Source organism: Adiantum capillus-veneris, chromosome 9, assembly GCF_014529385.1.
Source record: "Adiantum capillus-veneris isolate H3 chromosome 9, ASM1452938v2, whole genome shotgun sequence".
NCBI lineage: Eukaryota > Viridiplantae > Streptophyta > Polypodiopsida > Polypodiales > Pteridaceae > Adiantum > Adiantum capillus-veneris.
Window position 1 is genome coordinate 25,588,727 of NC_140939.1, and position 12,401 is coordinate 25,601,127.

At 43.7% G+C, this 12,401-nt stretch overlaps 1 protein-coding gene across 1 annotated transcript; it reads right to left on the minus strand.

The window, feature by feature from the left end:
• Positions 1-10,204: 10,204 nt before the first annotated feature.
• Positions 10,205-11,291, minus strand: LOC147450251 (chlorophyll a-b binding protein type 1 member F3, chloroplastic-like). Its single transcript, XM_086519533.1, has 2 exons — positions 11,106-11,291; positions 10,205-10,943 (listed from the first exon to the last, which is right to left on the minus strand). Exons 1-2 carry the CDS (start codon positions 11,243-11,245, stop codon positions 10,292-10,294), a joined length of 792 nt encoding a protein of 263 aa, XP_086375659.1. The 5' UTR covers positions 11,246-11,291; the 3' UTR covers positions 10,205-10,291.
• Positions 11,292-12,401: the final 1,110 nt, after the last annotated feature.

Sequence of the window (12,401 nt, forward strand, 5' to 3'; positions counted from 1 at the left end):
TACTCAAGATTGTGGAATCATGGCAAAATTTGAACAGTCTAGTCGACGACGTTCCTCTGATGCAGATCCCGTGGTGGCGGAACTCACTTACTTCGGCACGCTGCAAGAGATTTTGAGGATCGATTACAGAGGATTTTTTGTCGACTTGTTCGACGTGCAATGGTTCAAGATAATCATGGAGGGTCGAAACGCTACTGTGCGTAGAGGAGAGTCTGGTTTTCTTGAGGTGGATTCTACTAAGAAATGGACTGACCTAAGAGACACTTTCGTACTACCCGAGCATTGTGAACAAGTAAGTATATAAATAGTTAACATCCCCCTTTTACAAGTTATGTGCTTGAAAGCTCTCATGTAAGTTATGTGGCTCTGGCAGGTAGTATTTCATCCTACAAAGTCTACATCAAACTGGTGGTACGTCATAGAGGTAGCCCCTCGTAGTGCAAGGACGTATGAAGGCTACCATGTGCCAATCACAACGACATCAATGGAGGAGATCAGAGAAGATGCTCAATCAGAAGCCGCTGCGGTGGTGCCAGACGAGCATCAAGATGCTACTACTCTATATGGGGTGCATGCAGAGGAGCTACAAAATGAAACAGAGGATATGTGTTTAAACGGAGAGCTCTATATAGATATAGGAAGTTATGCTGAGTTATGCGAGGATGAGAGAGAGATCTCTTAAAGCCACAAATATTGTATTTGAACAATTTTGCTCCGTGCTGTAAAAGCTCTAGCTCTCTAAGTAGCTTCCATGGTGTGTAACGCTCTTTTCTACTCGCGCTCACATCTTTTGATTGAAAATTCTGAGTTTTCGACTTGCCTCTTCTATCACTCGATTCATTGCGTCATTGTATTTATATGCGTCATTACGTCATTGTATTTAATGGTCTTTGCGTCATTGTCTACTCTATTCATTCAATATTAAGTTTAAATATTCGTGTGTTTAATGCAGGTATGGATGATGAGGAGTTTCTTTCTTCTTTGTCACCGCAGCAGAGACAGTGGTACGTGGAGCGTCATCGCTCTGGCGCATCATCGCGCGTTCCTACACCATCCGCATCTCCCTCTCTTTCGGAGCATTCGGCGCGCTCCGAAGCTTCGGCGTCGACGAGACGAGCGTCACACTCGTCTAGACACCGGCGCTCTAGTGGTGGCGGTGGCGGTTGTTGTGGGGATTCCGCCACCGATGCCTCCACACCGCCTCGTGTTCGACGAGGCTCTTTACCCTCCCCTTCTTTGCCCGCCCCCACACCAGCCACAGCATCGCCGTCTACGCCAGGTTTTGCACGGCTGACTGTTCCTAGAAGCTACACACCTCTACCTACTCCGCCAGGAGCCACCCCACTCGACACTCCTCGCTTCGGCGCCCAGACGCCGATGGAGACACCTGACGTCCGTACCCCCATCGACACGCCGCTAGAGACCCCTGCCGGGACACCCAGGTTCACGCGTCACCGGCCAGAGGGCTTGCCTTACTCCGTCGACATCAGCGGCGGCATCATCATGGATGATGACGGCAAGAAGGTGATCTCGCGCATGCGTGGTCTTTGCTCTCAGCTGTTTAGACACTATATACTAAACAAATGGAGTGAAGTACCAAGTGATTTAAAAAACAGAGTCATCAGCATACTTCATGATGAGTTTCCCGTTCCAACACGGGATCAGCGCTTCAATGAAGACCTGATGAAGATTCGAATGCGCGAATACTGCAAACACAAGCGTTCCGAAGTGCAAAAAGCAATCAAGAATGGGTGGAATAGGCCAGATTGGCTGGCCAAAGAAGATTGGAAGAATGCGAAGAAAGCAGCGCGCGAGAATCCCGACAAGTGGAAGCAACAAAAGGATGCAGCCAGAGCGCGAGTAGAGGCAGGGAGCTCGCACCACTTGGGGAGCGGTGGATGGGCATCATTTGAGGCCGATTTTGTAAGTCTTTTCACATTGCTCTTTATGCATGTTCGATAGTTTAGGGTTTATGAGTTTTTTAGTTCTAATATAATGAAATCTTTGTATGTTTTGAGAGTGGTCGATGACAGGACGTGATCCCACACCGTACGAGCGCGAGTACGCAGGCAGGAAGGGCTTAAACGCCCTGATGGACATTCTCAGTTCTCGCGGCGGCATGGTTAGTATTAGGGTTTACTCTTTTTTATTTTTTGTATTGTTTTATAAATGTCGTTATATGTTTATATTTACTGAAAACTGTCTTATTGTCTTTTTTTGCAGAATCCGACAGATACGCCGCTTGGACGCGATGAGACGTCTGATTAGACGACGTCAGTTTAGTCGTAGCTAGATAGCATTAGTTTAGGGTTTCTCATAGCTTATGTATCATGAGACGGATTTTATACGTCTTTTTGAACCATGTATATTATTACATTTGTCACCGCAATTCCTTTTGCCAATCAATTCTTTATGCCTATGATGTTGTACAATTGTCATTATTACATTTGCCAATCAATTCAGTTTGTCTATGATGTGTACAATTGTCAATTTTGCAAACAATGCGTCTTGTGGGTGACTATTTTGGGTCTATTATTTATCTTTGCACTTCTTTTAAAAAGTGAATCAAGTACAATATGGTTGATGGGTGGCAGGGCATTCAATGCCCTGCCACCAAAAAAATATTCTCTCAGGCGTCGCTATAAGCGTCGCTATTTATGGCTCTGAAGCGTCGCTATATGCGTCGCTATACTCTTGTGTGAGAGCGTCGCTATCTGCGTCGCTATAGGCGTCGCTCTGAGCGTCGCTATATAGCGACGCATATAGCGACGCCTATAGCGACGCAGATAGCGACGCTCTCGTAGCGACGCTTTTAGCGACGGTTATAGCGACGCCGGGGGTTATAAAAACCCAGTGTATTTCCGTCGCTAAGAGCGTCACAAGAGCACACAACCTCTTGTAGTGAAGCAACATCTCCAGGTAATATTTCAAGTCTTAAGAGAGATTAAAATTTATGTTAATCGAAAGAAAAGTGAGTTTTTCTTATAATAGATTCAGTATTTAGGTCACATTATTTCTCAAGATGGCATCCAAATGGATCCATCAAAGTTAGAGGTTATAAAAGGATGGCCTAAACCAACAAATCTTCATGAACTAAGAAGCTTTATAGGTATGTGTACATACTATAGATGCTTTATAGAAAAGTTCTCACAAATCGCGGGACCATTACATGACCTAACAAAGAAAAATGTTAAGTATACATGGTCTGCCAAGGAGAACAATGCTTTCAAAAAGCTTATCTCTCAAGTTGTTCTTACACTACCGGATCTCTCAAAGCCATTTGAGGTCCAATGTGATGCTTGTGGTGATTGCCTTGGAGCTGTTTTGCTCCAAGAATGGCACACCATAGCCTATGAATGTCAAAGGCTTGACCCTATTGAGAAAGCTTTAGGCATATATGAAAAGGAACTCCTTGCAGTTCTACATGCCTTAGATTCATGGAAGCACTATTTATTGGGGACTTCTTTCATTCTGCGGACGGATCACCAAAGCCTTAAGTACTTCATGACGTAGAACAAGCTCTCCAACAAACAAATGAGGTGGGCAAATTTTCTTTTGCAATTTCATTTTCATATTGCCCACATTGTTGGCAAGCATAATCAAGTAGCCGATGCACTCTCAAGACGGTCGAGAGTGAATGCGGTTTCCATAGATCGAAACTCACAATGATCTATCTTCTATGATAGATGAGTATGCTATTGATCCTGATTTTAGAGATGTGATTTCAGCCCTTGCACTAGGGAAGAAAAAGGAACCATTTACTTTACAAGATGGTTATCTTCTCTATGGCAATAGACTATGCATTACTAACTCAAACCTCAATTGCTTCAACCTTTGCCAATCCCTAATTCGCCACGGGAGAGCATATCCATGGATTGCCTAAGTCTATCCATGGGAATACGGGAATATGGATGATAGTAGACAGGTTCAACAAACAAGTTCATTTTATACCTATCAAAAAGACTATCAAAGCCCATCAAATGGCAACCCTCTTCATTTCACAAATATTCAAGTACCATGGCTAAATTTCTCTTTGGCCTATCACCCGCAAACGGATGGCCAAAGTGAAATAGCTAACCTAATAATTCTTGATCTACTAAAAGCCTATGTAATGGAAGTAGATCAAAGGTCCCAATGGGAGAAGTACTTACCCTTGGTGGAGAATGCCTACAAGAACATTGTACATACTTCCACGAAAAAAGCACCTTTCGAGGTAATTGAGGGAAGATCAAAAAGTCCCCTACTACTCAAAGTACACGAGAAGATCTTCGCTGCAGATGAGTATAGACGAGACCTACAAGGATCTTTCCAAAAGATTAATGATGCTATCTCTATCTCACAGCAAAGGCAAAAGGTTGCTGCTGATAAGCACAGAAGAGCCCAAGCCTTTAAAGAAAATTATCGGGTCTTACTTAAATTTTCCAAGGCTCGATTAAGGTACACGATGGGCAAGAATCCTATGGGACACCAAAAGTACTATGCTAAGTTAGCAAAAAGGTACTATGGTCCCTTCCAAATTCTTAGACCAATCAATGAGATGGCCTACCAACTCAAGTTCCCCAGCCATTGGCTCATACACAATGCTTTTTATGTGAGCCTACTAAAGCCTTACAAGGAGAGCAACCTTAAGAACCAACTATTGAAGACCCATCGGAGATCAAGGCCCAAGAAGAGGTGCTGCAGCCCGAATCCATCCTCTGACATGAAGACAAGGTATTAAGAGGTGGTAAGACTATCCAACTGTATCTTATTAAGTTTAAAAGTTATCCGTTTGAAGATGCTAGATGGATGCAAGGCATACAATTAGATAACCTAAACCTTGTCAATGCTTACAATGCTTCCCTAGAGTAAGCAAATGGACAAATGTTTAAAAGGAACAAAGTTTTTGTCTTATAAGACTCTCTTTTTCTTTATTGTGCACAAATGTGAACTAGTATGCATGCTTAGAATCAAGTTTGCGGAGTCGACGTCTCCCAAACACCAAGTAGAGCTTGTCACTCTACTATGGAAGATTGATAGGACAAATGTGCAGACATGCTTGCGGAAGCTTAGGCTCTCAAGCACCAAATGAACTAGTCGTCCATTCTGGAACGATGTCGTAGGGTAAGATAGGGATCCTCTACCCACTAGAAAAAGTACTAATGAATAGGCTTTATCTTCTCTACCCCATAGTCGAGGACGACTATGATTTCAAGAGAGAGGTAATGTCATAACAAGTAATATCTAATTCTCCTAAATGATTTTCTTATGCTAAACTAATCATTTAATATGGGAAAGTACCAGGGAAGAAAAAGCTAGAATATTGGTTAAGCTGGCAGACTGGCCACAATAGGGATCCAAAGGAGGGAAAATAGGGATCCAAAGAAGGGGCCATCTGCAAAAGAGCAATGTTCAACAATGGTCTTTAAAGACCCTAAGGTTCAGTCCACTAAGACTTCCAAAATGCTAAGGTTCCAAAAATCTAAGGTTATGTCCAATGGTCAAGCTTATAAAAATTGGATGCTTTGTGTGTGTACAAAAGTCTTCATGATTCCTACATAGGAGGCCTTATACGCCTCTACAAAATGGTGTTGCTGAGAGGAAAAACAGGTCACTTACGGAAATGGCACGATGTATGGTCAAAAGTCAAGCTTTGCCGCATTCTTTTTGGCTTGAGGCCATCATGCATGTGTGCCACTTATGTACTTAACAGGTATCCTATGAAAGCTTTGCAGTCTATTACTCCATATAAAGCATGGCATGATAGAAAGCCTTCTATTGAGCAGATGCGTGTTTTTGGCTGTTTGGTATATCCTTTGGTGCCACAAAGAGAGCACAGGAAATTGGATGATAAGGTTGTCAAATGTATTTTTGTTGGTTATAGTGTTGAAAGCAAAGGTTACAGGTTGTATCATCCATAAACAAAGCATATTCTAGTTTCACGGGATGTAGTGTTTGTGGAAGATTCTGTTCAGCCCTTGCTGTCATGTACTAGAGACAGTAATGTAAGCTCACATGACATTTATGACACTTTGTTGCCTCTTTTCAGTGGTGGAAGTTCGAATGTAAATTCCAATGAGGCAAATGTATAGCCAATGGGGGTTTTCAAGAATGTTACATATGAGCCTATTACTGATGCAGATGTACATGATGTACTTGATGAGGAAAGGGCTGAAAATGAGGAGGCTAGAGGTATGAAAAATGACTGGTGCATACATTGCGTCACAATAAATTGGATGCATCTTTGTCTAGTCGTACTCGTTCAGGCTCTCGCCATGCATCTTGTACATCAGGTTGTTATGCTTTGGCTGTGTCTAGATTACATGATGTTGAGGAACCTCTGTCTTTTGATGAAGCATAGAAGTTAGAAAATTGGATGGCTGCCATGCAATCAGAATATGATGCACTTATAGAAAATGACACATGGACTTTATGTGATTTGCCTCCTAGTGAAAAGGCCATTGGTACGAGGTGGGTTTACAAATTGAAACGCAAGCCGGATAATAAGATTGATTGCCATAAGGCTCGACTTGTTGCAGAGGGCTATGCACAGCAAAAAGGCATAGATTATGAAGAGACTTTTGCTCCCACTTGTCGTATGACTACTATGTTTCTATGTGCATTGGCAGCTCATTTTGGTTGGGATGTACATCTATCAGATATTGTTACTACTTTCTTGAATGGTGATATATTTGAGGAAGTTTATGTAACGCACCCTCGCGGTTTTGTCAAGAAAGGACAAGAGGACAAAGTGTATAGATCTAAAGAAGGCTTTGTATGGGTTGAAGCAATCTCCTCGTGCTTGGTATGAGAAAGCTGACACTCATTTGGTCAAACGAGGCTTTCATAACAGTCCAATAGAAAGCACATATTGTATGTCAAGCGTGAAGGCGATGTACTTATCATTGTTGTTCTTTATGTGGATGATCAATGAGGCACATATTACTGAATTTAAGGCTGATTTGAATCCTACTTTCAAGATGAAAGATTTAGGGCCTTTGCACCATTACTTGGGCATACAATTTAAGCAGTGTGATGGCAATATTGCCTTGTGTCAGAGAAGTTACATAGAGACATTGCTATGTAAGTTTGGACTTGAGGATTGCAAACCTATTGCCACTCCCATGCATGGAAATAGGTTTGAAGTTAAGTCTACATGATGCTAGTGATCCTGCTAATGTCACTCTTTACCAAATTACTGTTAGCTGTCTCATTTAATTATGCAATACGAGGTCGGATATTCAGTTTGCAGTCTCACAGGTCATCAGATTTATGCATAGCCCAGGGTCTAAGCATTGGCAGGCTGTCAAGAGGATTTTTTGCTACCTTAGTGGCACTTCACATCTTGGCTTGTCTTATCCCAAGGGGGGATCATTGCCGCAAGATTTACATGCTTTTTCGGACTCACATTGGGCTGGTTGTTTTGACATGCGAGTGTCCACAAGTGGTTTTTGTTTCATGCTTGGTAGTTCATGTATATCATGGTTGAGCAAGAAGAAACCTACTGTGGCCACTTCTAGTTGTGAGGCTGAGTACAAGGCAGTCATCAAAGCTATGGTTGAGTGTGTATGGCTCACACGCCTTATGGCTGATTTGGGTGTTGGACAGGACACTGCCAACACTATCTACACTAACAGTTAGAGCACATTGGCAGTTGCGAGGAACCCAATTTTTCATGCTCGCACAAAGCACATTGAGGTGCATTAGCACTATGTTAGGGAGAGGCTCCCAACAGGAGAGATCAGCTTGGCTTATGTGCCAACACAGGACAACCTTGGAGATCTTTTCACAAAGGCATTTTCTTGTGAGAAGCTTGAAGCTTTCTGCAAAGCTTTGGGCTTACTCCCCTTTGTGGACTGATCATGTCCTCAGCGCATGGCACTTCCCTTTACTCATGTGCCAGCTCTCATTCACCGCATCACTCCAAGGGGGATTTGTTACCATATACATGTGGTAGTGATGTGTGTGAACACACTAGGACCGCCATTGCATTTTTCCCCTCTTTAGGAGGTTTTTCCCCTGTGCATTGTACATACGTCCATCACTCTAGGGCTATCTATATTTTCATTGCACACTAAGTAAAACACTCTCTACTGTGTGCCTTGAGCTTTTTTCGTCTTCTCCAAGCTGTGTGCGTTTCCCTGCAACCCTAATTCCAAGTATATTTGTGGTAATAATTGCGACTATATTATTGCACATATTACCGCGTATATTGCTGTTCAACCACTACCACATCCTTTGCCACTGTTATTGCCGCACATGCAATATTTTCTCTTTCTATTTTTCTAGGTTATGGAATTTTCCTCTTATAGTGTTGTATCTCAGGTAGACATCAAGACCACATGCACATGTCTCTCCAAATAAACTCACTTACAATATACTAGCATGCCTTGCATAAAGAGCTCATCTCCACTTATGCAATGCTATGACACATACAATCACCTTAAGTGGTGGGCCACATGCATATGTGATGAAAATACAGATTTTGGGGCAAGAATTCTAGGTAAACTAATGAAGTAAGTGAGAAGAAAAAACCAATGACAATTTTAGAATAAACACTTCCTCGACTTCCATGCAATTGAAGGGAAGAAAAAAAATGATGGCACACCATCATGAATTGCAACAGTTGACTTGCAAAGAGAACCAAGCATCATTAATCATAAGCATTAGAGAAGAATGATTCCATTAGGTTGTATTGAAGTACTACAACATGTGCTGGATTGGTGGAGTAAATATCTTGTAGAATAGAGAGTGAGGGTAGAAAGGCAATTCCTCCAAGAAAACTGACTAGATTGGAGGAGTTGAGAGTTGAGTGACAGAGAGTTGCGGTCTTCCTACTATTGGTAAAGATCAAAACTTGCGAATGGACTTGGAATAGGTGTGTTTGTGTGTGTGTGTTGGAGTATTAAACTATATACTTATTCACAACTTGAATCATAATAATTCAAAAAGACAATTGACAAAGGCAAATAAAAATGAGCACATATAATTTTTCCATTAAACATGTACATTATGAAATAGGATTTGATGTTTAAATTACATTTAAGAATAAAAACATTTAAGTAGCAGCTTTAGAAGTTTCTTGCTTAGTCTTCTCAAACAACAATTGAATCCATAGATAAAAAAAAGTCAAAAACCTTACCTGCGGCCATTATGCAAACCAAAAAATCATCAGCATTTTTGTTTAGGCATGGAATGCAGGTATAAGACTGCCACGATAGTTGTCATCCGAGTCCTTCTTATGCAAGCATTCAAATCTGTTCTATGACAAAGGTGATTCTTGTCTAGAGCCCATGTATGGCGGCAACCACGATAGTTGTCATCCGAGTCCTTCTTATGCAAGCATTCAAATCTGTTCTATGACAAAGGTGATTCTTGTCTAGAGCCTATGTATGGCGGCAACGAGTGGATACTCTAGTTTTGTGAAAAAGTAAACAGAATTTAACAGGGTGTAGGTCATTGCTAGGTAATTCTAGGAAGATAACCTATCATTCATGGCTAAGACATTTAACACTCAAACAAAGAAAAGTCTATGGTTAGAGGAGTTAGTACATGAAAATTCTGATTGTAAGTGTTAACCATTTATATGGTTAGTAAACTGCTAGGTCTAGCCATTGTAAAACACATGTCTCTGAGCAGAGGACATATTTCCACTCAGGTATTAATTATCGATGTGCTTTTTTAAGCTTCAAGAATATAAGCGCTCGCTTTTTGGAGTTAGAATATGGCTTTTTTAAGCTTCAAGAATATAAGCGCTCGCTTTGTGGAGTTAGAATATGGTAAATCTCAAAATAATCTCAATATTCATGTTTTAAGAGCATGTATTTCTATAGGCTACACAAATTCTAAGTAATTACACTACTCAATGTATTTGATTAAAAGAACTATATATAAAAACATAGTTTCTGAAAAAATTCGAAAGCACAGGGCATTTAGGCAAAAAAAATTTAAATCCAGATGGGAAGCCAAAGCTGAGGTGTTAGCATCATGAGTAATTGAGTTCTCTGCAATGTTAAATTTTGGCCTTGATAGTACTCTATTCATGGCGAGAGAACTTGGAAAGTCAAGAGCACTAGGAAGCGACATGGCATAGTAACATGGGCACCTACCACATGTGTGTGTGTGTGTGTGTGTGAAGAGTGTGTGTTTGTGTGTGTGTGTGTGTGTGTGTGTGAGAGAGAGAGAGAGAGAGAGAGAGAGAGAGAGAGAATTGCATCTTCCAATGTCAAAATAATCTGTGCTTCCAATGCCAATTTATCGAAATCTTATATGTTACAAGAAGTGGGGGCAAGGGGCAAGGGGGACAATTCATCTAGGAGCCAGGGGTGAAGTTGGTGGCGTAGGCCCAGGCGTTGTTGACGGTGGGGTCGGCGAGGTGGTCAGAGAGGTTCTCGATGGGGCCCTTTCCGGTGACGATGGCCTGCACGAAGAAGCCGAACATGGAGAACATGGCGAGGCGGCCGTTCTTGAGCTCCTTCACCTTGAGCTCGGCGAAGGCCTCGGGGTCGTCGGCCAGGCCCAAGGGGTCGAACTGGCCGCCAGGGTAGATGGGGTCCGACACGTCACCCAGAGGGCCGCCGGCCACTCGGTAGCCCTCCACGGCGCCCATGAGGATGACCTGGAAGGCCCAGATGGCGAGGATGCTCTGCGCGTGGACCAGGCCGGGGTTGCCCAGGTAGTCCAGCCCGCCGTCGCTGAAGATCTGCGAGCCGGCCTTGAACCAGACGGCCTCGCCGAACGGGACGCCGTTCTTGGAGAGCAGCTCCGGGGTGACGCAGCCCAGGGCGCCCAGCATGGCCCAGCGCGCGTGGATGACCTCCAGCTCCCGGTTTTTGGCGAAGGTCTCAGGGTCGGCGGAGAGGCCGGCCGTGTCCCAGCCGTAGTCCCCGGGGAATTCACCTGTGAGGTAGGAAGGGGGCGATCCGGAGAGGGGGCCCAGGTAGAGGGGTCGGTCGGGCCCATACCTGCAAGGAAGCGTGCATGCGTCAACCAGTGACGATTCAAAGCAGCAAGTTCTCGACGTATATAAGATAAAATGAGACACCACTGCAATGCAGGTGTCGCCCCAGTGCCGTTACTGACCGAGCTGAGCAGTAGAAATTGTAAAAGGCTTGAGTATAACTCACCAGATGCTGCTGCTGGAGCCCTTGCTGGTCTTCATCTGCACGCGTGCCTCAGAGGCGCCTACCTTGCGCGACAGCTCGCTGCCCTGCTGCTTCAGGACGGCCTGGCCGCAGAAGGAGGAGGAGAGGGTAGTGGAGGCCATTGCTGCAATTCAGTCTACGTTCGGGGTGAGAGGAGAGAGAGTGAGCAACACTGTTGGATGAGATGGGGCAGTCGGGAGGCCGTTTAAAATGGGGGTTTGGAGGGATTGGAGCGAGGGCCAGGCATGATCGGGCGAGCCAATGAGGGGACGCCCCTCCCTTCGCGTGCCCTCGCGTGGATGCGCGCTCCTCCCACACCACGAGATACATTCCTCTTGGTCCTACCATACTACATCGAGATTCTGCTGTAATTTCGATATGAAGGGGTCCCCAAAGCTACACTAATGCCTCATGCCCCTCGTCCCCCCTTGAATAGCTCTCTGCACCCTCTTCAGTCCCTCAACCCCCCCCTTTTAGACGTCCTCATCCTCCTTCCTCACCTAGCAGCATTCCTCGTCATTCCAATCGCACCACGTTGCATCGTAGTCTCCCTTATGGCACTGCCCTAAGGTAGCAATAGTAGCTGGTGAGGTAGCTTGACTTCACAAAAGAGCTCTAGTCTTTTTGAGAGATTTTGTAGCTCTAAGAAAGGAAAGAAATTGTTCGCATATCCATCTTGAAGCAACCAACAAAATCATCGGGAATGGCAATGCCTAAGCTCAGCGACTTCAAGAGGCTTGGTGACATTCACGAGCCACTAAGAATTCTTTTAAGTGTTCCGACAAAATGTCTTCATAATGATCTCACTACATGACGTTTTTAACTACTCAAGAAGCACCTAGTCCTTGGGGAAGTACACGCTAGAAGATCTTTCCGAATCTCAAATCTTCCTATGGGAGATCTTTCAAGGATCTCGATGTGCTCTTCAAGGAGCAAAAAAGGCTACAAAACATGTCTTTTAACATATCATGAGAGCCACACAGCAGTAACATGGAACAAGCTACATAGCCCCAGGTAAAGGGATAAGGAGGAACGGCTCTAGAAGCCTTGCTCATTAAGACGGAAATCCCTAAAGAGGAGGGTCAGCACTAAAGCTAGGGAGAAAGGGATGTGGAGCCTAAAAACTGGGAAACCGAAATCCATATGCTAATTTTAATACCTTCCTCTGTCATTTATAGCAAAGAATGTGCTACCTGCTATCTTTGCCACTCTCCTGCAATTAAAAAGCATTTGAAATCATTATGGTATGCTTGTACAATCATCATGAGGCACTTTGAG